Source organism: Carassius gibelio, chromosome A19 (assembly GCF_023724105.1).
Source record: "Carassius gibelio isolate Cgi1373 ecotype wild population from Czech Republic chromosome A19, carGib1.2-hapl.c, whole genome shotgun sequence".
Classification (NCBI taxonomy): Eukaryota; Metazoa; Chordata; class Actinopteri; order Cypriniformes; family Cyprinidae; genus Carassius; species Carassius gibelio.
The window spans coordinates 3612720-3640629 of NC_068389.1; the positions used below are offsets into that span (position 1 = coordinate 3612720).

At 43.5% G+C, this 27910-nt stretch overlaps 1 protein-coding gene across 2 annotated transcripts; it reads left to right on the top strand.

Moving 5' to 3' along the window:
- Positions 1-373: 373 nt before the first annotated feature.
- Positions 374-27793, top strand: LOC127934888 (E3 ubiquitin-protein ligase TRIM7-like). Of its 2 annotated transcripts, none has more exons than XM_052532430.1 (11): positions 374-522; positions 2352-2550; positions 4921-5554; positions 11066-11161; positions 11485-11718; positions 13514-13679; positions 17784-17855; positions 17953-17973; positions 25157-25183; positions 25361-25536; positions 25617-27793. In XM_052532430.1, the coding sequence occupies exons 3-11, from the start codon at positions 4940-4942 to the stop codon at positions 25974-25976; spliced, it is 1767 nt and encodes a 588-aa protein (XP_052388390.1). In that variant the 5' UTR covers positions 374-522; positions 2352-2550; positions 4921-4939; the 3' UTR covers positions 25977-27793. The 2 variants fall into 2 exon arrangements, with proteins under 2 accessions (XP_052388390.1, XP_052388391.1); XM_052532431.1 differs by lacking the exon at positions 374-522 and adding an exon at positions 1632-2001.
- Positions 27794-27910: the final 117 nt, after the last annotated feature.

A 27910-nucleotide genomic window follows, 5' to 3' on the forward strand; every position in this document is an offset into this window, starting at 1 on the left:
GGGTCAATATCACTGGAGGGTGCCTTTGTGTCCTGAACATAAATAACTCATTTGCCATGATAACTCATCATACATGACTATGAAAGGTGTGTTATATTAGTATTATATATTATATACGTTTTTTTATTCATAACAGAAGCATTACTTGGCTCTTTAGATACATATTCTATATTTTCTTTAGTTTTGTATGAGAGGATGTATGTTGTTTTGCTATGTCCCAGGCAATGCTCATTAAATTTGAATCAGAGTAAAATAGTCACACAAAAAATAATATATATATATTGTTTTCCTATGAATATTTTGTTAAATAAGATATTACTCAAATTGAGTGTATTGATCATTTTGTAATAAAAACAATATTTTTATTTAATAAAAAAGAAGAGTTTGTCCATGTCCCTTGAATGGTTGTCCACCCTGTCATATTGCGGAATCTGTCCCTTTAAGAAGAGGCCATCACCATTAGTGACATCATCACAACAGATTTTTTTTGTATCTTCAGTGGCGGGAATTTCAACTGCTGAGGTGAGTAGCAGCTGACTTTTCAACTGACAAATCTTCATATAAGTTTGCTTACTTGTTTTGCCAAAGCTTAACATGTCCACCCTGTCGCCATAAAATATACAGGAAGTGATTAAAATACAATATTTTCAAAATATGTAAGTTCAAATATACCAAATTCTCTTCAACAACCAGACTAACTATTTAGCTAGTCACAGTTTGTTGTTAGCTAATATGCTAAGTGATACTCAAAATGTCCACCCTGTCAGCCACTTAGACTCGATGGGGTGGACATACACATAGCATTCATAGCATTCATTTGTAGTTAATAGAAATGTTATATTACATTTTATAGAAACATCTGCTGTAGATAGTAGTTGTAATAAAAAAAAAATATCAATGTGATTGAGAATGTAATTATATATTTGTTTTTTATGTTGAATAAATGTTTCATTGTCATATTTTGTCATGCTTTTTGTTCTGCTTTATGTGTCCACTCCGTCGTGGGCTCGTCCACCCTGTCATCTTGGTATTTTTAAATAATATTTAAAATAATAATGTAATCATACCTATATAATCCATTGTGTTAGGTGTGGGGGCAATAACATGCAAACAAAAAACTGCGTCCAAATATTCAAATATTTCTCCAAATAAGAAAAAATACATGTGCGAATTGTATGAGTTTCCTTAAAAAAAACATTGTTTACATAAAATCTGTATTTATAATTTGAAAGCAAACAAATAACCCTGTTTAGGAAAGGGACATCATACCTTTCAGAAAGTATAATTTGTATCTTAATAGTGCAATGAAAACATATCTAACTGTCATTTATCTGTCCACGACAGGGTGGACATATCTATGCTTTATGCTCTAAAATATGGCCCATAATTAAAAAAAAAAAACATTGTGGGAGCTCAGATATATTTATTATAGTATTTGAGTGTCTACTATTATGACATGACATGAAGTGAATGGTAAATTAAAATCAAAATGTGTGAGTCTTGTGAGGGTTGAAAGGCACTCTATGGTGATACTGACCCAACAGCCGTTTTATTAACAAAGCATAGACCAGAGGAACTAACCAATATTAACTGGTACAGTGCATAATTCACTCTCCAAACCAATTCCAGATTAAGCAACACGCCGCTGAAAATATGAAGACTGAACACCAATGGATAATGCTGTACACTGACCCATGCATTCATAAAAACAGTAGAGATCTTAACAGTTTAGCAGTCATTAAGTATGAGAGTGGATTTGAAGAAGGTTAAATCACTGTTGTGTGAACGCATGTGAAGATGTTCCCGTTCCAGAGCCGGTTTGGTCAGTCTGAGTGCTCGTTCACACTTGTTTCTCAAGACTGAAGACAGGGATCAGTGCAGAAGCATGTGTTCTGTCCTCCACACATGATAAACCGTTCCTGAGCGGACTACTGAAGGATAAACCACCTCCACAAGAGACTAACGAATAAACCTGATCCCTTCCCACTCATCACTACACGTGTAATTCAGCATTTAACTTCCCTGATTATCAGCTTCATTAATCACTTTTATTCTAGAAGGACACAGTCTTTCTGTAGCTGAATCTGTAGTGTCACCCAGGGCTAATAGCGTAGCACGTTTACTTCTACATCTGTGTCTCTGGATCCAGGTTGTTCTGTTTGTCTTAGACTGTGGTGATCTCTCTCTCAACACTGGTGAAGCAGTGTTCAGATCTGATGGTCTGACCGTGTGGATTTCAGGTTCTCCTGCTCAGAAACCATCTCAATCTGACGCATTATTCAGAGGTTTTCTGTGATTGACACTGACACCTCTGCCTATGCTTTCCTTCTGTTCCTCTCACATATTTTCAGCGTGTCTAGCTGGCACCCGTCGAGCCTGTCAGACTTACCTGACCAGTTTCGGGAGCCGTGGCCAATCCCTGAGTGTGTGAAAGGAAAACATGCTCAACTGGACACGACACCATGAAGACTGAGACCTGCACTGACAAGATAAAGGATTCAGTGCACACCGATCACAGAAGAGGCAGAATTCACCAGAGACCAGCCTGAGGTAAGTGTGAATGTTGTGTGAAGATTGTGTCTGCGCTGCTGGGCATCTGTCAGATTAATGAAGATTCACTAGAGTCAAGCATCATCACAGTATCAGTGGATTGAGCCTCTCTCAGTAGTATCCAGGCTCAAGTGTTGATCACGCACAGTGAAGACTGTAAAGAGTGTGTCAGATCCATCATCTACAGCACTGCTCTCTTAAAGAGACGCTCACTGCTCTTACGGATATAAACAGAGCCATGCAAGTGCCTAGAGAGAAATACATGAACAAGCAAATAAACCCCTGCTGAGTGACACTGTATACGAAATAAGATATTTCATGCTCTATCAAACTAATAACTAACAACAACAACATGACAGTATATTAATACTTCTGTGAAATTATTATTTGAAGTCACAAAACCATGGCTGATTTGCAGTTATGATAACATTTTTTGTGTGTGTGTGTTTTTCTTGTTAAAACCATGGGTAATTTTCGTAAGGGAACATGGAAAGTCAGAGAGAATATTATGCGTTGGTGAAATTATTTCCGACATTAAAACATTAACGTCAACAGACAATATATATATATATATATATACACACACACGGGACTTGTTTTTACCTAAATGATTTACTAATTATTTTAATAAATAATAAAAATGTAAAATGTGTGCATTATAGCTGACACCTAGATGAACCGTTTACTGACTGTATAAGTCGATCTCTAGGAAAGTGTAAACCAATATCACATGTAACTTTAGAGACGTCCCTAAATTTGTGACTATCAACCGTCCAGCGTCAAGCCAACTATCTGCCTGCTTCATTTATGTTTTTTTTTTTTTTACTTTCTTTCGTTTTCTTTTCTCTGCGCCGGATTGCTGAAGTCTTTAAACCGGGCCTAGATGTCCATCATTGAGCATTCAGGTGCAAGCCTGCGGTTGGAGCGGTTGGAGCGTGGCTGGGGTTAGTTTCTGTCCCTGGAGCTGGTGTTCTACACAGACTGTAGGGAGCAGTGGGACTGCATTAGATGCAGTTTATGCGCTGCATGTATTTAGCAAACTCAAGCAGACATTGTTAAACCTGATTTACAGCATTTTACACAATCTTTGTGCACACGACCTTTGTTTGAGATCTGTCTGCACATGATTGTGTGTTCATAACCAGACACTCCCAGTGAAAAGTCCAGCTTACACGCGCCCTGCAGGCTCAGTGCAGGCTCAGTGCAGGCTCAGTGCAGGCTCAGTGCAGGTTTACGCTGGTTACTGCTGGTTCAGTGCAGGCTCAGTGCAGGTTCAGTGCAGGCTCAGTGCAGGTTTAGCGCTGGTTTAGCGCTGGTTTAGTGCTGGTTTAGTGCTGGTTTAGTGCTGGTTCAGTGCAGGTTCAGTGCAGGTTTAGTGCTAGTGTTGGGTCATGATTGACAGTGGGACATCTTTGCCTGCGGTGCTCATGACATCACTCAAGCAGACATACAGTGTCCCACAGCACCACAGGACAGCAGTGCCTGAACTGACCGGTCGCTCTGCATACCAGATGAACCATTTCACACATCTTTGTTTAGAAAGTGATTGTTACTACAGATGTCTGTAATGTTTAACATCAATGTGCACACAAAGCAATCTATGGACAGAGTTCAAATGTGTTTGCCTACTGCACACTGCTGATCCACACAGAACTGAACCCCCAACTGCTCCCAGCAGAAGCACGGGTGTGTGTGTGTGTGTGTGTGTGTTCACTCCTCCCGGTGTGTGTGTGTGTGTGTTCACTCCTCCCGGTGTGTGTGTGTGTTCAATGCTACAGGCATGTGTTAACGGTGTGTGTGTGTGTTCACTGCTCTGTGTGTGTGTTCACGGTGTGTGTGTGTGTGTGTGTGTGTGTGTGTGTGTGTGTGTGTGTGTGTGTGTGTGTGTTCACTGCTCCCGGTGTGTGTTCATGGTGTGTGTGTGTGTGTTTTCATTGCTCTGTGTGTGTGTTCACGGTGTGTGTGTGTGTTCACGGTGTGTGTTCATGGTGTGTGTGTGTGTGTGTGTGTGTGTGTGTGCACTTCGGATGGGTTAAATGCAGAGCATGAACTCTGAGTATGGGTCATCATACTTGGCCGAATGTCACGTCACTTTCTCTTTTTCACTTTCACCATATCCATGTTTAGGAAGTTTGTGCTGTAGGACTGTAAGAGAGACTCATGCAAAAACGCTGAAAAGATGGCCAATGTTTACTAATTGAAATTATATATATTATTTATGTTTTTACATCCAGCATTTTAATGTCAACTAAAGTTAGATTATTTAAATCAACAATAATGTATTGAAAACTGTGTCTCCCAGTTGACAACAACTACCCCAGAGTCATAGGTGGTTAATGTTTCAATGCTTGGATACGTTATGTTTTCTAGGCTGTCACAGAAGCACAAGATGGCCCAGCTGGACACTGATCTTTTCACTGAGCAGGAGCTGACCTGCTCCATCTGTCTGGACCTCTTCAGCGAGCCCGTTTCCACGCCATGCGGACACAACTTCTGCCAGGGCTGCATCGGTGGCTACTGGGCCTCCAGCTCCGTCTGCACCTGCCCACTGTGCAAACGAGTGTTTGAAGAACGTCCGAACCTGAGCATAAACCGTGTGTTTGCACATATCGCCCAGAAATATAAAGAGGTGCACTATGATGGGCCTCCTCAACCGAAGCCAAGGCAAAGAGCAGTCATTACTGGAGCTTCACTAAATGATGCAGAGCAGATTTTATGTGACGTCTGCAGTGGCAAGAAAATGAAAGCTGTCAGCTCCTGTCTTACGTGCACTGCGTCTTACTGTGAGATTCACATACTGCCACATCAGCAGACGCCATTCTATGCTTCCCATCAACTGCTGGATCCCCGTGAAGCCCTGCGAGGCCGTACCTGTCAGGAGCACCACCGGCTGCTGGAGGTCTACTGTCGTACAGATCAGAAGTGTATCTGTGCCATCTGTGTGCTGGAGGAACACCGCACACACACCACAGTCTCAGTGCAGACAGAACGCGCTAGCAAACAGGTAACACTTTCTCTTTTTAGTCTGGAAATGCTAATGTGGAAATATGTTTTCACTGCAGCTCAAAACTGACAATGGAAAGAGACAAGAAAGGATAGATCATCCAAAAATGATAATTCTGTGTCATTGTTTACTCACCCTGAAGTTGATCCAAAGCTGTATGAGTTTCTTCCTTCTGTTGAACAGAGTAATATTAAATTTTCTTTTTAAATGTAAATATATATATATATATATATATATATATATATATATATATATATATATATATATTATAAAATGAAATATGAAGGACTATAATGGGATAAGTGCTTGTTTAATTAATGAGGTGCTAAACCATTCAGGGCTTTAAAAATAAGCTGTATAGATCTTAAAATCTATACGATGTTTGATAGGGAGCCAGTGCAGTGTTGACAGGACCGGGCTAATATGGTCATACTTCCTGGTTCTAGTAAGAACTCTTGCTGCTGCATCTTGGACTAGCTGTAGTATGTTTACTTAGCGTGCAGAACAACCACCCAATAAAGCATTACAATAATCTAACCTTGAGATGTTTCTTGTATGTTTTGCCAGGCCGCAAAGACTTATAAAGCTGAGTATCATCAGCAATACAGTGAAAGCTAACACCATCTTTCTTGATGATATCTCCCAAGAGTAACATGTAAAGTGTCAAAAGCAAAAGTCCTAGTACTGAGCCTTGAGGTACCATACTGTGCTTATCAATATGATACCTCTTCATTCACTACTATGAATTAATGATGGTCAAGATTTGAACCATGCCAATGCAATTCCAGTAATGCCAACATAATTTTGTAGTCTACTCAAAAGAATGTTGCTGTAGCAAAGCATTGCTGTTATTATCTCATATTCTTCCTCTGGACAAAACTTTGGCACCTTACTCATTACACACCACTGAGCTATGATTCATTATAAGCAATCAAGTGTACAGTGTTTGGGGGAAAGAAAAGTAAAAAAATTTCATAGACTCTGACAATGGATTGGGGAGAGTAACCAACCACACAGACTGAAGGCCTTTTCACACTGAACGCAAATATCGAGGGCTTGGAGGAAAGCCCTGCCCACACTCCTGCGACCATGGTTTCTGGGAATTATATGGAGGAACTAATGGACATTTTTAAAATTGACTTAATAGACTGGTTTGGAGAGTTAATTCCCAATTCTCCTGCATCTCTGCTGGCTCTGTCCAGCCCCGAATCTCTTGTTTCTCCACTGGCTCCGTCCAGCCCTGAATCTCCTGCATCTCCGCTGGCTCTGTCCAGCCCCGAATCTCTTGTTTCTCCACTGGCTCCGTCCAGCCCTGAATCTCCAGTGTCTCCGCTGGCTCCGTCCAGCACTGAATCTCCTGCGTCTCCACTGGCTCCGTCCAGCCCTGAATCTCCTGCATCTCCACTGGTTCCATCCAGCCCTAAATCTCCTGCGTCTCCACTGGCTCCGTCCAGCCCTGAATCTCCAGTGTCTCCGCTGGCTCCGTCCAGCACTGAATCTCCTGCGTCTCCACTGGCTCCGTCCAGCCCTGAATCTCCTGCATCTCCGCTGGCTCCGTCCAGCCCTGAATCTCCTGCGTCTCCACTGGCTCCGTCCAGCCCTGAATCTCCTGCATCTCCACTGGTTCCATCCAGCCCTAAATCTCCTGCGTCTCCACTGGCTCCGTCCAGCCCTGAATCTCCAGTGTCTCCGCTGGCTCCGTCCAGCACTGAATCTCCTGCGTCTCCGCTGGCTCCGTCCAGCCCTGAATCTCCTGCATCTCCGCTGGCTCCGTCCAGCCCTGAATCTCCTGCGTCTCCACTGGCTCCGTCCAGCCCTAAATCTCCTGCGTCTCCACTGGCTCCGTCCAGCCCTGAATCTCCAGTGTCTCCGCTGGCTCCGTCCAGCACTGAATCTCCTGCGTCTCCGCTGGCTCCGTCCAGCCCTGAATCTCCTGCATCTCCGCTGGCTCCGTCCAGCCCTGAATCTCCTGCGTCTCCACTGGTTCCATCCAGCCCTGAATCTCCTGCGTCTCCACTGGCTCCGTCCAGCCCTGAATCTTCTGCGTCTCCACTGGTTCCATCCAGCCCTGAATCTCCTGCATCTCCACTGGTTCCATCCAGCCCTGAATCTCCTGCGTCTCCGCTGGCTCCGTCCAGCCCTGAATCTCCTGCATCTCCACTGGCTCCGTCCAGCCCTGAATCTCCTGCATTTCCGCTGGCTCCGTCCAGCCCTGAATCTCCAGTGTCTCCACTGGCTCCATCCAGCCCTGAATCTCCTGCGTCTCCACAGAGCGCCTAGATGGCACTGACTGAAGGTGAGCTAAAGGACCAGCAGAGACACAGAAGATTGGATCCGCTGGCTCTGTCCAGCCCTGAATCTCCTGCGTCTCCACTGGTTCCATCCAGCCCTGAATCTCCTGCATCTCCGCTGGCTCTGTCCAGCTCTGAATCTCCTGCGTCTCCACTGGTTCCATCCAGCCCTGAATCTCCTGCATCTCCGCTGGCTCCGTCCAGCCCTGAATCTCCTGCGTCTCCACTGGTTCCGTCCAGCCCTGAATCTCCTGCGTCTCCGCTGGCTCCGTCCAGCCCTGAATCTCCTGCGTCTCCACTGGCTCCGTCCAGCCCTGGATCTCCTGCGTCTCCACTGGTTCCATCCAGCCCTGAATCTCCTGCGTCTCCACTGGTTCCGTCCAGCCCTGAATCTCCTGCATCTACGCTGGCTCCGTCCAGCCCTGAATCTCCTGCGTCTCAGCTGGCTCCGTCCAGCCCTGAATCTCCTGCGTCTCCGCTGGCTCCGTCCAGCCCTGAATCTCCTGCGTCTCCGCTGGCTCCGTCCAGCCCTGAATCTCCTGCGTCTCCGCTGGTTCCATCCAGCCCTGAATCTCCTGCGTCTCCGCTGGCTCCGTCCAGCCCTGAATCTCCTGCGTCTCCGCTGGCTCCGTCCAGCCCTGAATCTCCTGCATCTCCGCTGGCTCCGTCCAGCCCTGAATCTCCAGTGTCTCCGCTGGCTCCGTCCAGCCCTGAATCTCCTGCGTCTCCACTGGTTCCATCCAGCCCTGAATCTCCTGCGTCTCCACTGGCTCCGTCCAGCCCTGAATCTCCTGTGTCTCCACTGGTTCCATCCAGCCCTGAATCTCCTGCATCTCCGCTGGCTCCGTCCAGCCCTGAATCTCCTGCGTCTCCACTGGTTCCGTCCAGCCCTGAATCTCCTGCGTCTCCACTGGTTCCATCCAGCCCTGAATCTCCTGTCTCCAGTGTCTCCACTGGCTCCGTCCAGCCCTGAATCTCCTGTCTCCAGTGTCTCCGCTGGCTCCGTCCAGCCCTGAATCTCCTGCATCTCCGCTGGCTCCGTCCAGCCCTGAATCTCCTGCATCTCCGCTGGCTCCGTCCAGCCCTGAATCTCCAGTGTCTCCGCTGGCTCCGTCCAGCCCTGAATCTCCTGCGTCTCAGCTGGCTCCGTCCAGCCCTGAATCTCCTGCATCTCCACTGGCTCCGTCCAGCCCTGAATCTCCAGTGTCTCCGCTGGCTCCGTCCAGCCCTGAATCTCCTGCGTCTCCACTGGTTCCATCCAGCCCTGAATCTCCTGCGTCTCCGCTGGCTCCGTCCAGCCCTGAATCTCCAGTGTCTCCGCTGGCTCCGTCCAGCCCTGAATCTCCTGCGTCTCCACTGGTTCCATCCAGCCCTGAATCTCCTGCGTCTCCACTGGCTCCGTCCAGCCCTGAATCTCCTGTGTCTCCACTGGTTCCATCCAGCCCTGAATCTCCTGCATCTCCGCTGGCTCCGTCCAGCCCTGAATCTCCTGCGTCTCCATTGGTTCCATCCAGCCCTGAATCTCCAGTGTCTCCGCTGGCTCCGTCCAGCCCTGAATCTCCAGTGTCTCCGCTGGCTCCGTCCAGCCCTGAATCTCCTGCATCTCCGCTGGCTCCGTCCAGCCCTGAATCTCCTGCGTCTCAGCTGGCTCCGTCCAGCCCTGAATCTCCTGCGTCTCCACTGGTTCCATCCAGCCCTGAATCTCCTGTCTCCAGTGTCTCCACTGGCTCCGTCCAGCCCTGAATCTCCTGTCTCCAGTGTCTCCGCTGGCTCCGTCCAGCCCTGAATCTCCTGCATCTCCGCTGGCTCCGTCCAGCCCTGAATCTCCTGCATCTCCGCTGGCTCCGTCCAGCCCTGAATCTCCAGTGTCTCCGCTGGCTCCGTCCAGCCCTGAATCTCCTGCGTCTCCACTGGTTCCATCCAGCCCTGAATCTCCTGCGTCTCCGCTGGCTCCGTCCAGCCCTGAATCTCCTGCGTCTCCACTGGTTCCATCCAGCCCTGAATCTCCTGCGTCTCCGCTGGCTCCGTCCAGCCCTGAATCTCCTGCGTCTCCACTGGTTCCATCCAGCCCTGAATCTCCTGCGTCTCCGCTGGCTCCGTCCAGCCCTGAATCTCCAGTGTCTCCGCTGGCTCCGTCCAGCCCTGAATCTCCTGCGTCTCCACTGGTTCCATCCAGCCCTGAATCTCCTGCGTCTCCACTGGCTCCGTCCAGCCCTGAATCTCCTGTGTCTCCACTGGCTCCGTCCAGCCCTGAATCTCCTGCATCTCCACTGGTTCCATCCAGCCCTGAATCTCCTGCATCTCCACTGGCTCCGTCCAGCCCTGAATCTCCAGTGTCTCCGCTGGCTCCGTCCAGCCCTGAATCTCCTGCGTCTCCACTGGTTCCATCCAGCCCTGAATCTCCTGCATCTCCGCTGGCTCCGTCCAGCCCTGAATCTCCAGTGTCTCCGCTGGCTCCGTCCAGCCCTGAATCTCCAGTGTCTCCACTCGCTCCGTCCAGCCCTGAATCTCCTGCCTCTCCACTGGTTTTGTCCAGCCCTGAATTTCCTGCATCTCTGCTGGTTCTGCCCAGCTCAAGTTCTCCTTTGTTCCCTCCCAGCCTCCTCTTAAACCAACCAGTTCCTCAGCTCCATCTCCGTTGGTGCCACTCAGCCCTTTAGCTCACCCTCAGTCAGTGCCATCTGGGCGCTCTGATCCACCCTGTCTCCGCTTCCAGCCTTCGAGTCCTGGACTCCACCTCAATTAGCCTTGGATCCTTGCTCCCTCGTCTTCACTGTGGCCCGTCATCCAACAGCTCCACCGGGCTCCCTTGTCCCTCCGGCTTTGGCTTGGTCAGTAATCAACCATCTGCCACCTCGGGACTCCACTCCTCTGGCTTCACCTCATCACTCTGTCCCTCTGGCTCTGTCAGGCTCCTCCTTCCCTCCAGCTTTGCCTCCATCCTCGGTCTCTCCGGCTCCGTCACGGTCTTCCGGAGCCCCACCACTGCCTCGTCTGTTCCACTTTGGCCCCAGACTGTGACATCTAACAACCATATAGAAAAATTACCCAGCCATATCACAGAACCCATTGAGGCCTTTCAGGGCCACAGCTCTATTTCAGCAGCAGAACATCATAGAGACATAGGATGATATTTAGATGATATTTAGTCATTCACAAAAGACTGAAGGAAAGAGAGATTTAAGATATAAGAGACTTAATTTTTTTTCTCACCTCATAGAGACTCCTGGGAAAAACAGAACTGGACCTTCAGACATGTGTTGACAAAAGAAATGCCCAACTAACTGAGCTGAAGAGCAAACTACATGCCTTGCAGGTATTTTAAACTATAGTCAAGCTTTAGTCATTGAAGTTTGCAGCATACAGATGAATGAAACTGGTATAAATTTATTTTAAAGTGTGAAACGCTATAGATAGCTTTGAAATTTACTGTGGAAAAAACTGTAAGAAGGCATTTTACAATACATTTTTTTTTACAGTGATGTTAAATCACTTGTCTCCACATATTTAAAAAAAAAAACACTTTGCTAAAATCATTCTTTTGGTAAACATCTATACTGAAAATATTTGTATCTGTCCATTTGAATGGTGCTCACTATGTTTGCAGTGTAGTTTTGTCATGTACAATGTTTTTCATAGAGCTACGCTCAAGCTGAGCTGTCCGAGGTGGAGCAGCTCCTGTCTGACGTCACACACTCGGTAGATCGCATTCGCACTGAGCTGGTGGGTGGGATTGAGGAGAAGAGAGAGGCTGTGATTGGACAAGGACAAAGCATGGTCACCCAGCTTGAGACAAAGTTAGCACAGCTGCAAGAGAGGAGAGGTCGACTGGAGGCACAGGCTATTTCAAATGACCATATTGGCTTCCTTCAGGTACAAAGATACAGGATTACCACTAAACACCTGAAAATCTTTTTAAGATTTCTATTGCTTCATACTTTTTTTTAGGTGTGATTTTTGAATATGTGGATGTCTGAGCATTACAACAGATGGAGATATTATAATTTGGGGTGTCTTTTCCCTTAAACAGTGGCGTTCCTAGTTCCTTATACTTACACAAACTGTATTACTTTACAGTAATGGCATTACTACTAAGTTGAACTGTAGGATATTTTACGTAAAACAAAATGAGATTCGTAACTGAGATTCAAATCTTTTGATTAATACTTTGCATGTCCACCAGTGATTGAAGTGGAAATAAGAAGTTCCAGTAGCAAAAAAAATGTAAAGCTAAAAAATAAAATAGATACATAAACAAATAAGTAAATAAATAACAATTCTAAATTCCCAATGAATGTAAATAATGTAGCAAGAAAGAAAGAAAGTAAATAGGTAGTAGCATTTTTAATATAAATAAGCACCAATTAAGCTGTGATAACAAACAGGACCACAGGGAGATGCCAAAAGACCACTAAACCTGCTGCCTTAACCTGACTGTACATGTGACTATATGAATCCATTCAGAATAACTAAACCACTGACCTGCACATAATCTAAAACACCTTCAGCCGCCATTCTTTATAAAACACTCCTGCTTTTAAGCCATCTGGACATGAGTCACTATTCTCGCTGCCATCTCTTATAAAATCGTCCATGTTTTCTCTGTATTAGTGCAGTTTTGAACTTATTATGTATTACTAATGCATTCCCTTTCTGGATCTTTTAACTTTCCAGAAGTTTGCCAGTTTCAAATGACCTCCTGTGTAGTGTGCTTTATAGTGTCCTTTCTAATCACCCAGACACTGATGCTTTCAGTCAGTACCATCAGCATTTCAGAAGTACCAGTATGCTAAAGACTAAAATATTGAAGTGCCAGTACTGTGTACCAGTGCATACAGGTCCACTTCAAGCACTGATGTCTTCCATCATTTTTGATGACATACTCCTTAGTAAGGACACTGTGCCATACACTACTTCTACATTACATACTACTCTTAATATATACTAGGCTACAAAGTGTTGGAAAAAGCAAGTAAAACATAAGTATATAAATAAATAAATAAATAAATAATAACAAAGCCTCTTTAACTGTGGTGCAATTATTTAGTTGATGGCATTTACATTTCTTGGAAAAGCAAGAATTTAGACTGAAACTCATAAGTACTCTCTTTAATGAATATCCACTGGAAGCAACTTGCAGTTTAACCTAAGTGCAGATTATTAAAAACACATCAAAACAAAGAAAAAGTACAATGACTTCACTATAGTGGACTAGACTAGTGTTAGGGGAAAAAACCTCACCACAAAGGGTTACAAAGCTCAACAAGAGACAAGAAAACAAGTATGGCACAAGAAATGATTTAAGACAGGACACAAACTGACATGGCCAAAATAACAGTTGGCTTCACAAAATTATCACACTACACTAAAGCACTTTTTATTTTACTTGAGCATTTTTAATTGTATGTGGTGCAACTATTCTCAGAATAATTAAGACGGAAAGGTGGACGAATGAGAGGCAAGTGGGCCACCAAAGATCTTTATCTGTCTCTGGCAGAGAGAGCGTGTTAAATAAGTGTCATCACTGTCAATTTTAATAATAGTGTATCTCATTACTACACTCAGTTTTTTCAGTATACCTCAGCATAAGGCATACACACATTGTTTTATCTGTCATGTACCATTCCACTTAATTCTTTTGAATCTGATAATGTTTTTATGATGACAGAGTTTTGAGGAAGCCAACAGTCCCCTGCAGGACTCAGATATGGATATGCATGAGGTGGATGAGCTGACCCTAATCTTCTCACTTGGGGATGTCAAAGCAGCTTTAGGAGAGATCCGGGAAAGACTGGATGACATACGCTTTGGGGAAGTGCATTACCGACACTCTGGTGAGAAACTGCCATGTGATAAATGATGTAACACAGAATTAGTTGCATTACATTGCATATATATTAAGGAACGGAATGACAAACATTGTGGAATACTGTTCTGTCATTAATAAATAACTACACAGGAACAAATGAGTAACGATATTAACGACACACTACGGTTAACTAACAAGAAACTCTGATTAACAGAATAGTAAATAATAGCACTCAGTTGAATGCAGTAGTTCCCTTTTAGCTATTTTTTATGCCACCCAGAGAACTGCTAAGAAACTATATACAGTATTACAATTAATGTGAAACTAATCAAAAACTAATGCAAGATAAATTAAGATTATAACTACTACTATAATTAACATTTAACCTCTTACATAATCAATAGGTAATCGTAGTTTTAGGATTTAGGTAAGCTGTAACTAATTTGACTCAAGTGTCACCAAATCCATTAGAAAGAATTACTTATCCAGAACCTTACAAAACCCTTAAAAACAGAATCAAAATAAACAATGACTTAAGTCATTTTGAATACGGTTACAAATAATTAGTAATTCCTTCTGAAAGATTTGATAGTATGCTTGAGTGATTCATACCATGATCTACATTTTAAAATTATGCATTTTGCATTTTCACATTATTTCTATTATAGCTTCTTAGTAATTCTATGAGAGGCATGAAATAATAGTAGTTATTGATTAGCTAATAGTGAACTTCTGCATTGCTATTACTAACCTATGCTTTAATCAGAGTTCTCTTTCAGCCAGTCACATCACTTCAAGAGACCAACCTACTTCAAGTGCAAACTAAACTAGCCAACGGACATTGGCATGTGATGATTGCATCCATCACAGCTTGAGAATAAAATGCAACCAGTGCAACCCATACCAGCTTTTCACTTTGGAGCAAAGTGATAACATCATTCTGCTCCTACCTGTATCTTTATAGTGACAATGAGTTCAGCGTGTTCTAAGGAGCTTTATGTGTAGGTGGACAGACCTTCAGCAGTTGTCCTACCTGTGTCAAGTGGGTTGGCAGATCTGTTTGCCTCTCCAGAAACCTCTTACTGCCAGCTGTACTACGGATGCACTGGCACACAGCTGGCTGCAGGGCCTGTGCAAGAATGCATTTCCCCCTGTGAACCTCCCCGCACAGGCACTGTGCAAGGTCAGGGAGGACGAGGAGCAGGTGCTACTTGTGATGCCGTATTGGCCCACTCATACCTGGTTCCCAGAACTAAGACAGCCTGTCTCTTGCAGATTCCTCTGAAGATGGATCTACTGACTCAGAGACTGGGCACCCTGTGGCACCCCTGGAAACTTCATTTCTGGTCCCTGGATGGGATGTTGAGGTTCTAGGTGACCTACCCCAGCAGGTAGCTGACACCATCACTTCAGCGAAAGCAATGTCTACGAGACACACTTCGCTTTGAAATGGAATCTGTTTATTGAGTGGTGTTCTTTTTGTCGAGAAGACCCCCCAAGATGCCAGATCAGGGTCATGCTTTCCTTTTAGCAGCAAGGGTTGGAGCGAAGGCTGTCTCCCTTCACTCTTAACGTCTATGTCACTGCGATTGCTGCTAACCATGACCCCATGGAAGGGAAGTTGGTAGGGAAGCATGACCTGGTCATCAGGTTCCTCAGGGAGATAGGAAGGTTAAATCCTCCCCGGCCCCTCTCCATATCCTCTTGGGACCTGTCTCTGTGCTCAATACACTACAGCAGGGCCCATTTGAGCCTTTGTAGTCAGCTGACCTGAAGTTTCTATCAATAAAAACTCCCGTTTGCACTGGCTTCCATCAAGAGCGTAGGGGACCTGCATGGATTTTTGGTCAACGATTCGTGCCTAGAGTTTGGGTTTGGCTGACTCCCAGGTAATCAGAGTCATGTCTAAATGGTGGCTACAGGTGGCACCCCCCTCCCAAAATGTAGTGGGCTACCCCAGGTTCCCCCCCTACCAGAAATGTTTAACTGCATCTGGCAGTGGCGGATCCTGGCATGTACAGCTGCTTAGGGCCGCTTTCTTCTCCTCCTTATACTTAATTTTAGGTGGTTTCTATAGCGTGATATATTACAAATATTGGGAGTACATAATGTTACGTGATCCATGTAATGTGCGAGAAAAAATCCATTCCAGAAATAATCACTGAGGGTACTTCTGAAATTAGTGAGGGTGCTCTAATCTTAATGCACATTTTCATATAATTTGTCCTTTCTATAGCTATATGTTTATCACTATATCAATGACTACTACTTTTGAGATCAGGTGGTGAGCCTGCAAGTGCTGCCCCCGGAGGAGGCAGACCCAACCCTAGCTTTGTCCCATCCAAGCCTTGAGATGTTACGTAGACTGTACACAGCCTTAAGATCTCAAACCAGCTCTTTGTCTTTTATGGGGGCTGGCAGAAGGGGAAGGCACGTCTCTAAGCAGAGGATGGCCCACTGGACTGTGGATGCCTCACCCTGGCTTATCAGGCACACGGTGTGCCCTGCCCGCTCAGGTTGCGAGCTCACTCCACTAGAAGTGTTGCATCCTCCTGGGCGCTGGCCCATGGCGCCTCGCTGACAGATATTTGTAGAGCTACAGGCTGAGCTATCGACAACACATTCGCTAGATTGTATAGCCTTTGTATGGAGCCGGTATCCTTCTGTTCTCACTTCAAACGGGTGTTCCTGTGGCTCAGTGGTAAAGCATTGTGTTAGGAGTGCAAAAAGTCATGGGTTCAATTCCCAGGGAACACACATACTGATAAGGGAAAAGAAAATGCACTGTAAGCTGCTTTGGATAAAAACGTCTGCAAAATACATTAATGTAAATGGGTAGAAGTGCTAAGAGGCCCTGGTTTAGTGTTGGCTTGCTAAAATTGTTCCAGCGTGTCCATACTGTAGACCCTGTTGAGCTCCTCCATCCCCTTGGCAGCCAGACACAGCTTAACGTCCAGTGCCAGACCCTCACTTGCTGAATCTTTGGGTTCCATATATACAAGCCTAAGTGGATCCCATGTGTGTAAAGTCCAAGGTATAGCCTCAGAGGGTTATAATAATCTCTATCTCCATATGCCCCTAAATGGTTGTTCTTATGTCTAAGTGCTTCCGAAACCTCCTTCGAAAAGAATGGGGCTTCTGCAATGTTCTTGCTTGCAAGTGGATTGGGTACGTTTTTCCATTGTTATCCAGTCTGAGTACTGAATGGATAATGGTACAACAACGGTGATGTGTCTTATTGTTGCGAGCCCCAGCCTACACCAAAAAGGGGTGCAGGAGGCTCACAAAGGACACTGGAAGGGGCAGCATCCATGGCGCTTTGGTAGGGTCCCAATTTGTTGTTAACGATATGACTCATAGTGAAAGTGACTGAAAGTGAAAGTGAACATCTTGGTTACGTGTGTAACCCTCATTCCTTGAAGGAGGGAATGGACCACCGGGTTCCCTGCTCGGCTCCTTAGCAAAAACCTGGTATGCATTGCACCAGCTGTCTTTTTATGCTTACAGTGTTATCAGCGGCAGCTGGATGGAATGATAGTAAAAGTCATCATGACATTTGCCAAGTATGGCAATCCATACTCGGAATTAGTGTTCTGCATTTAACACATCCAAGTGCAAACACACAACAGTGAAAAGTGAACCCACAGTGAACACACACCCGGAGCAGTGGGCAGCTATATATCCAGCGCCCAGGGAGCAAATGGGGGGTTCAGTGCCTTGCTCAAGGGCACTTCAGCCATGGGTATTGAGGGTGGAAGAGGCCACAGCTGCCCCAAAGCTTACAGTACCTGCTATTCCCAGGCGGTCTCCCATCTAAGTACTAACCAGGCCCAAACATGCCAGTGTCCATTGCCTCATTTAATTTACACTCTAAGTTGATTTGCCTCTTGAGGCGAGATCCAAATTTGACGGTCACAACATGACATCTCCATTCCCTCATTCAGGATTAGACAGTTACATATGTAACCAAGACGTTTCTTGTAGTCCATTGTAGTTAATACTGCATAGTTATTCATTAATGACAGAAGTGTACTTCAAAGTGTTTCCACAGAATGCATGTGTGACAGAAAGTCACTTATGAAGAGAAGCTTGTAAGAGTGTCTTTGTATGTGTGTGATTTCTATGGCAGTGCCATCATTAGCAGAGAGTGAGAGTATGATGAGTGTTCGATCAATGAAGAGGAAGGAGTGGTCATTAAAAGGTAAAGAAAAACATCTGAATCCACATTGACATCTTTACCTCTTTTAGTAGAAACATTAATGATCTTTCTCTAAAATCCTTCATTTTATGTTTTACAGATCTACGGATATCAAAAACAGGTATGTATGTTTTTTAATGCATCAATGCATTTTTTTCAGTGTCTTTATTTAAAAAAAATTGTAAGATGTTGGATTTTGAGGATTTCAAATAGCTCTTTTAAAAATACAGATTGTCAAAACAGCTTGAAAGTGTTAAATAGGAATAGATTCAATAATGCATACAGCTAAATTCGGCTGTAAAGCAGCTCTTAAAAAAGGGAGTCAATTTTACAGGTAAAGTCGATTCATATTTGATTCAATGACATCAACATCCAGCTCGGTTCACTTCTCTTCAAATAGTATCTGTGCAATCAAGTCAATAATATTGCCAAATATTAAGTGTCCCCAACTAAGCAAGCCAAAGGTGACAGGGGCAAGGATCCAAAACTCCATCGGTGTCAAAAATGGAGAAAAGACCTTGGGAGAAACCAGGCTCAGTTGGGGGGGCCAGTTCTCCTCTGACCAGACGAAACCAGTAGTTCAATTCCAGGCTGCAGCAAAGTCAGATTGTGCAGAAGAATCATCTGTTTCCTGTGGTCTTGTCCTGGTGCTCCTCTGAGACAAGGTCTTTACAGGGGATCTGTATCTGGGCTCTAGTTGTCCTGGTCTCCGCTGTCTTTCAGGGCAGTAGAGGTCCTTTCTAGGTGCTGATCCACCATCTGGTCTGGATACGTACTGGATCCGGGTGACTGCAGTGACCCTCTGGTCTGGATACATCCATCCACCCATACAGAACATCCACCAAATAAAGCATTACAATAATCTAACCTTGAGGTCATAAATGCATGGATTAACATTTCTGCAATTGACATTGAGAGCATAGGCCTTGATTATGCTACGAGGCACCTGACTCAAGCAATGGAGCCTAACATTAACAGGATAATAGACAACCTTGGACATGCTAGACATGCCGGGGAACAAAATTTTGGAGTACAGACAGATGACCAACCTTAGCCCACCACTAAAATAAGTGAAGAAATGTAATGAACATGTAGCCAGGCAATGTCCTCATTATAGACCCCCTTGGTCCAATGCAGACAAAAAGAACATGTCTTTAGTGGAGTAAGGTTTTACCCACATAGAGCAGAGCTGCCCTCAATACTCATGAGTGAGTGCAACAGCTTCAGCAGTCCAAAGCCTTTGCCTATAGCCATACCAAAGCATATGAAGAGTTTGCTCTTCACATTTATATCTAATTCAGTCACGAAACTCTAGATAGGTCCTTGCTGCAATCTGCTAGCTATCACATCATTACTGATCATCAAAAATTTGATTTATTTCACTAATTCCATTAAAGAAGTGAAACTTGTATATTATATTAATTCATTACACACAGATTGATATATTTCAAATGTTTATTTCTTTTAATTTTGTTGATTATAACTGACTACTAAGGAAAAACCCAAATTAAGTATCTCAGAAAATTAGAATATTGTGAAAAGGTTCAATATTGAAGACACCTGGTGTCACACTCTAATAAGCTAATTAACTCAAAACACATGCAAAGCCATTAAATGGTCTCTCAGTCTAGTTCTGTAGGATACACAATCACGGGGAAGACTGCTGACTTGACAGTTGTCCAAAAGACGACCATTGACACCTTGCACAAGGAGGACAAGACACAAAAGGTCATTGCAAAAGAGGCTGGCTGTTCACAGAGCTCTGTGTCCAAGCACATTAATAGAGAGGCGAAGGGAAGGAAAAGATGTGGTAGAAAAAAATTGTACAAGCAATAGGGATAACTGCACCCTGGAGAGGATTGTGAAACAAAACCCATTCAAAGATGTGGGGGAGATTCACAAAGAGTGGACTGCAGCTGGAGTCAGTGCTTCAAGAACCACTACACACAGACGTATGCAAGACATGGGTTTCAGCTTCACATTCCTTGTGTCAAGCCACTCTTGAACAACAGACAGCGTCAGAAGCATCTCTCTTGCTGGACTGGACTGCTGCTGAGTGGACCACAGTTATGTTCTCTGATGAAAGTTAATTTAGCATTTCCTTTGGAAATCAGGGTCCCAGAGTCTGGAGGAAGAGAGGAGAGGCACACAATCCATGTTGTTTGAGGTCCAGTATAAAGTTTCCACAGTCAGTGATGGTTTGGGGTGTCATGTCAGAATCAGAATCAGAAAGAGCTTTATTGTCAAGTATGCTTGCGCAAAGAATTTGTTTTAGTGTCATAAGCTTCCAGTACACAGAGACAACAACAACAAAAAAAATTGATGGATTGAATAAGATGCAGGGATGTACTAGGATGGAGGGGTAACAAATAAATATAAGGATATTTTTGCATAAGCATAAGTAGGGAACATTTAACTGTTCATGAGGTAGATTGCCTGGGGGAAGAAACTGTTCTTGTGCCTGATTGTTCTGGTATTTGCGGCTCTGAGGCGCCGGCCAGATGACAAAAGTTCAAAGATGGGGTTACTTGGATGTGAGGGATCCAGAGTGATTTTCTAAGCCCTTTTCCTCACTCTGGATGTTTACAGTTCTTGAAGGGTGGGCAGGGGAGCACCAATAATCCTTTCAGCAGTCCGAACAGTTCTCTGTAGTCTTCTGATGTCTGATTTTGTTGCTGAACCAAACCAGACAGCTATTGAAGTACAGAGGACAGACTCAATGACGGCTGAGTAGAACTGTTTCAGCAGCTCCTGTGGCAGGTTAAACTTCCTCAGCTGGCGAAGGAAATACAACCTTTGCTGGGCCTTTTTCACAATGGAGTCAATGTGATTGTCCCACTTCAGGTCCTGAGAGATGGTGGTTCCCAGGAATCTGAATGACTCCACTGCAGTCACAGTGCTGTTCATGATGGTGAGTGGGGAAAGTGCAGGTGGGTTTCTCCTGAAGTCCACGATCATCTCCACTGTTTTGAGCGTGTTCAGCTCCAGGTTGTTAAGACTGCACCAGACAGCCAGCTGCTCAACCTCTTGTCTGTAAGCAGACTCATCACCGTCCTGGATGAGGCCGATGACTGTAGTGTCATCTGCAAACTTCAGGAGCTTGACAGAAGGGTCTTTAGAGGTGCAGTCGTTGGTGTACAGGGAGAAGAGCAGAGGGGAGAGAACACATCCCTGAGGGGCGCCAGTGTTGGTGGAGCAGCTGTTTGATGTGAATTTCCCCAGTCTCACTAACTGTTGCCTATCTGTCAGAAAGCTGGTGATCCACTGACATATAGAGCTAGGAACAGAGAGCTGGGTCAGTTTGGCCTGGAGGGTTGTTGGGATGATGGTGTTGAAAGCCGAACTAAAGTCCACAAACAGGATCCTCACATAAGTCCCTGTTCTGTCCAGATGTTGCAGGATGAAGTGCAATCCCTTGTTGATTGCATCATCCACGGACCTGTTTGCTCGGTAAGCAAACTGCAGGGGTCCAGTAAGGGTCCAGTGATGTCCTTCAGATAACCCAGAAACAGTTTTTCAAATGACTTCATGACGACAGACGTTAGAGCCACAGGTCTGTAGTCGTTAAAGCGTTAGTTAACCCAAAAATGAAAATTATGTCATTAATAACTCACCCTCATGATGTTCCAAACCCGTAAGACCTCCATTTATCTTCGGAACACAGTTTAAGATATTTTAGATTTAGTAATTTTAAACTCATGAACGAGTCATTATCTGTCTCGGCTCGGAGTTCATCTTCAGTTCTCTCTTCACAGCAGTTCAGTCAGTGTACTGTTTGAGTAAATGAATTACTCCGGGATATTGGTTTGTTTGATCTCAGAGGAAGTGTCAGTCACATTAAAAAAGTTAACAGCTTAAGTCATTTGCTGATTATTGCATATTGGAGACATGAAACGTTTAAAACGATTCAGTTCGATTTGGTGAACTGTTTCAAAAAGATCCGGTTACATTGAATGATTCGTTCATGAACCGGATATCACAAACTGCTTTGTTTTGAACTCTCTCTCACACAGAAACGGAAGAGAAGACAATGCTGAATAAAGTCGTAGTTTTTGCTATTTTTGGAACAAAATGTATTTTCGATTCTTCAGAATATTCTAACTGACCCTCTGATGTCACATGGACTACTTTGATGATGTTTTTCTTACCTTTCTGGACATGGACAGTAGACCGTACACACAGCTTCAATGGAGGGACTGAGAGCTCTCGGACTAAATCTAAAATATCTTAAACTGTGTTCAGAAGATAAACGGAGGTCTTATGGGTTTGAAACAACATGAGGGTAAGTTATTAATGACATCATTTTGCAAATTGGGCGAACTAACCCTTTAAGTCCTGTTATCTTGGGTTTCTTTGGGATGGGGATGATGGTGGAGCGTTTGAAGCAGGAAGGCACTTCACACAACTCCAGGGATCTGTTGAAGATCTGTGAAAAGATGGGGGCCAGCTGGTCAGCACACATTTTCAGACAGGCTGGTGTAACACCATCTGGGCCTGGTGCTTTTCTTCTTTTGTTCTTCTTGAAGACCTGGCGCACATCATCTTCACAGATTTATCATCTTCACAGGAATGCATACATCCTCAGAAACTAATATAGGATGTTACGGTCTCTGTGAGTTCGTCCAGATCGGTGGTAGCAGCTTCAAAAACACTCCAATCAGTGAGGTCAAAACAAGATTGTAAATCCTGCTCTGCTTCATTAGTCCATCTTTTTACAGTCCTTGATACAGGTTTAGCTGATTTAAGTTTCTGCTTGTAGGACGGTATAAGATGAACCAGACAGTGGTCAGAACGTCCCAAAGCTGCTCGTGGAACAGAATGAAATGCATCCTTTATTGTGGTGTAACAGTAATCCAGTATATTACTGTCTCTGGTGGGACATGTAACATGCTGTCTGTATTTTGGCAGTTCACGGGACAGATTGGCTTTATTAAAGTCCCCAAGAATGATTAAAACAGAGTCCGGGTGTTGTTGTTCTGTCTCTGTGGTCTGATCAGAGAGTTTCTGTAAAGCCAGGCTTACTTGTGCTTGCGGAGGAATGTAAACACTAACCAGAATGAACGAATGAATCTCCCGCGGCGAATAGAACGGCTTACAGTTGACAAACTGTATTTCTAGATCAGGACAGCACATCTTCTTTAAAGGGGGGGTGAAATGCTATTTCATGCATACTGAGTTTTTTACACTGTTAAAGAGTTGGATTCCCATGCTAAACATGGACAAAGTTTCAAAAATTAAGTTGTACGTTTGAAGGAGTATTTCTGTTCCAAAAATACTCCTTCCGGTTTGTCACAAGTTTGGGAAAGTTTTTTTCGAGTATGGCTCTGTGTGACGTTAGATGGAGCGGAATTTCCTTATATGGGTCCTAAGGCACTTCTGCCGGAAGAGCGCGCTCCCGTATAGCAGAGCACTGAGAGCACAACAGACTTCACTGATCAGAGCGAGAGCGTCGCCAAATGTCACAAAAGAAGTGTGTTTTTGGTTGCCAGGGCAAGACAACCCTGCACAGATTACCAAAAGAGAAACAGCATTAAGGGACCAGTGGATGGAGTTTATTTTTACAGAGCATCAACGGAGTTGTGCAAGTGTTTGTGTTTGTTCCCTGCATTTCGAAGATGCTTGTTTTACAAACAAGGCCCAGTTTGACGCCGGATTTGCACATCGTTTATTTCTTAAGGATGATGCAATCCCAACGAAAAAGGGTCACGATCGTGTGTTGGAACCTCAGACGGTGAGTAAAACTGCTTCAAATATCTCTGCCTCCTTGTTAGTGCGTCCGCCTCCCATCAGAGACCCGGGTTCGAGCCCCGCTCGGAGCGAGTCGTTGCTGCTGCTGCTCTCGTTCAGTTTCAGCCTCTGGATCTGATTCTGGATCATAAATAAACGGCTGAATCTGACTGTTAGCCATGGTTTGTTTTGGATGATGTTTTTTTTCCTCACGGTAATGTCACAGCTTCCAAACGCTCTCAACGCAAAAGCCTACTGGCGCTCGTGATTCTTTAGCTCCGCCCACACGTCACGCCTCCAGCCGGTCGTGTTTTTCCGGGAGAAATCGGTACAGACTATCTTTCTCTTATAAATATAATAAAAATAAAGACTTTTTGGAGTTATGAAGGATGCAGTACTACTCTATAGGTACTCAAGATTAACAGGAGATTGAGTGAAAACCAGCATTTCACCCCCCCTTTAACACCGTTACATCTCTACACCACCGTTCATTGATGTAAAAGCATGTCCCGCCACCGCGCGATTTCCCCGTTGATTCTAATTCGCGATCTCCTCTGAACAGCTCATCTGCAGGTGTTGGTCCACTGTGGTCAAAGTTTCTGAGGTCAAAGGTCAACACAGTTGTACACCAGGAAGTTTTAGAGCACTTCATGCTTCCTGCTGCTGACCAACTTTATGGAGATGCAGATCTCATTCTCCAACAGGACTCTGCACCTGCACACAGTGCCAAAGCTACCAGTACCTGGTTTAAGGACCATGGTATCCCTGTTCTTAATTGGACAGCAAACTCGATATTTCTAAAAATCCTTTCTTTGTATTGGTCTTAAGTTATATTCTATTTTTCTGAGATACTGAATTTGGGATTTTCCTTGATTCAGTTATAATCATCAAAATTAAAATAAATTAACATTTGAAATATATCAGTCTGTGTGTAATGAATGAATATAATATACAAGTTTCACTTTCTGAATGGAATTAGAGAAATAAATCAACTTTTTGATGATATTCTAATTATATGACCAGCACCTGTATAACATTTGAATAGTTGTTTCTGTGTTTGCCGTGAGCTAGTCTTGCAGCATGCTGTCATATGTCCTCTAAAACTCAGCATCTAAGATAAATCCATTATTCCAAATCACAAAACATGTTGCATGTTACGTGGTCTTTATTTGTATTTTTTTCTGTTTCTAAATGAAGCAACCATACATAAGGTTTAAATCATGTTTGATATTTAATAAGTTGTACATGCGGTGCATGGAGTGACTCATCTGTCAAATTATTTACACATGCTTTAGAATGCCTAGAATGACAGCATGGTCTTGGATACACAACTCACTGAACACATGCTGAACTTAACTCATTTAAAGATATTTTCATTTGGGTCAAGTAACTGACTAGAAAAATGAGAAGTCGTGCAACCCCTAGTGTAAAGTTGGTGTATAGTCTGGACTGCCTCTTTTTGCTATAATGCTGAATTTGAACTTAGATACAGCAGCTGATGATGTTTTATTACCTTCTGGCATCCAATCTGTGATTTAGATTGCCCCTTTAATATAGAATCTTTTCTTTTCTTTTAGGCCACAAAAAGGTTAAAAGCTATCTTGGTAAGTATTCTTGACTCCTGTATAATTTTTCCTTCATAGCCTGATTTTCTAAAATATACTGTATATTATGTGCATGTTAAGCAAAGTCACACCTTGATTCTTTTTATTGTTCAACTGAAACTTCTGAAGCTTAATTTGTGAAATTGAAGAGCTGCTGAAATATCCATTTAATTTCAGAGGACGTAACACTGAATCCAACTACAGCGTACCCATTCCTCATCCTCTCAGAGGACCGCAAACAGATGAAACGCGGCGAGAAGCTGCAGTTCTACAGGAACAACTCGCTTCGCTTCGATGTTTGGTCCTGTGTGCTCGCCAAAGACGGCTATGAATCTGGAAGACACTACTGGGAGGTAAAATGCTTTAGATGCTAATGCACACAAAACTCTAAGTTATATCTTTAGCGCTAAATTTCTAAACGTAACACTTTCAGGTAAATGTTGGTGAAAATAAGGACTGGAAGCTGGGAGTGGTGCGAGAGTCGGCCCAGAGGAAAGGTCTGTTTGACATGACCCCTGCCATTGGCTACTACGCTCTGTGGTGGAGCGGGAAACATTTACACGCTCTGACCGCGCTGCCACTCGCTAAGGTTAAGATCACGGGTCACTTGAGGCGTATCGGCATCTATCTGGACTGTGAGGAGGGTCAACTGGTCTTCTACAATGCCAAGACAGGATCAGAGGTGTATACATTTACTGTAACATGCTCAGAGAAACTGTTCCCACTGTTCGGCACCGGAGATAAAGATGTGCCGTTGATGCTGATGTCTCCATTTGTCAGTGTCCCAGAATGAGAATGTGTGTATTTTGAATGACAAAAGCGAGGAAGAAGAAAGGCGGATCATCTTTGTAAAAAGTAAGCCACAAAATGAGTTGAGGACAATGGAAAGACAGATGAATAATGTAGGACACTCAGACATTGTGAAATAAAGTTAACATTTCACACTGGCCATAGCTGATCAACTTATTTGTTATGCCAGGCGCTGAAATTAAACTGTTCAAAGTTGGGAATCACTAAGACATCTTTGAAACAAATTGATGCTTATGCCAATAATTTAACATTTAATCTATCAAAATGACAATTAATCTGTAAATTATTAATCTTGGCAAAAGACATTTTCTTGCCAGGGCTATTTCTTGACATAGACAGACGCCGATGAGCCCCTCAACGCCCCGTTAACAACCTTAACACAGTGACACGGCAGTATATAAATAAATCTAATTAAAACAATTACAAAAACAAATGTGTTCCAAACGTGTTTCATTCGCGTCAGTCGTATGATTACCCCATATGAAATATATGAATCAATTGACATTTCAGCTGTATTATACCCCATCAATGAATTCTAAAAAAGATGAAAATATTTTGGGAATGTCTTTAAAGCTATTGTTTTGTTTACAGAATTACTTGTCAATGATGCACACAATACTGCACAAATGCATAGGACCAGCAGAATCTGAGCCAGTGCTGGCCTGAATATATAGTGTATGTGCCTAGTAGTGTAGTGTATCATTTGCTTATTATTATTATAATTATTATTTTTCATTGCTGATTTTTTTCTTCTCTCAATAAGAGGCAAGAAGTTTGCCAATCCTAATTCTAATGAGTAATTTGTAGGTAAAACTGATACTGAACTCTTTCTAAATTATATTTTTGCATACATTTTGAAAAATAAATATGAGATGGTTATCCACACAGAGATGATGTAAATGTGTGATGCCAGCTACGTTCCATGTTTCATGAATAAGTGGAGATTGTGTAAATCATGAGTCTTTATTGCATCAGTTATGTATGGTAAGTCAGATAATGGGATCTCTCCCGTTCTGCCTGTTCTGAATCTAACCATGGGTTATGGAAATGATGGCCGTTCATCCATGGTCAGAGATACCCTAACTGCAGCTAAAAGACCCTAATCCAGCCATGTCCTTGTTTCTGTGTAGTGTGTTGATGCTAATTCTGGGTCTATTTAATGTGTGTTGCTTAGAAGGATGAATAGGAATCATTGTAAATTATTTTTTGTTAATGTCACGGTCACTTTTATTGTATAGATTCTTCCTATATGAGACGGTGGCAGGTTCATTCAACATTTAAGTCATTGTCTATGGATTTTAGTGGTTGGATAATATTAAGATTAAATAAGATATTTATTGCTAAATATGTGATATTACCTATTCTAAATGGGATAAGCAGGTTTTCTTTACACTATACAATGTTTATTTATTGGTAAAATTGTAGACTTGGACCCATTTATTGTATAATCTGATATTTTAGTATAATAATTAATGAGATTGATAACTTCTATGAGTGTTTTTTTTTGCATATTCTTGTTGGCACAGTAAAATACTGTCTGCATTTAGTGAAAAGTTCTGAATGCTTTTATGTATTGAGAAGCCAAAGTTGTTATCATTTTGTCTTATTGCAGCTCTATGAATAATGCAAATAGGAGAGGGCCATCCTTGCCTGGTCCCTAGTAGCAACTCAAATGATGCTGTGATAATGTAGCCCTGGGTCTACTGTATGATGTTCAATGGATGAATGATTCCTCAAAAATAAATGTTTCTAGTGTTGCAAAAAGAAAGTTCCAGTTGACTTTTTCTGCATCTAATAATACTACAATTGTGTTGTTTTGTGGTTATCTGATATTCATGATATTGAATGTATGTTATATGATGAGTGGCATCCTTTATTAAAACCAGTTTGATCTGGACAAATAAGATTTGAAATGAC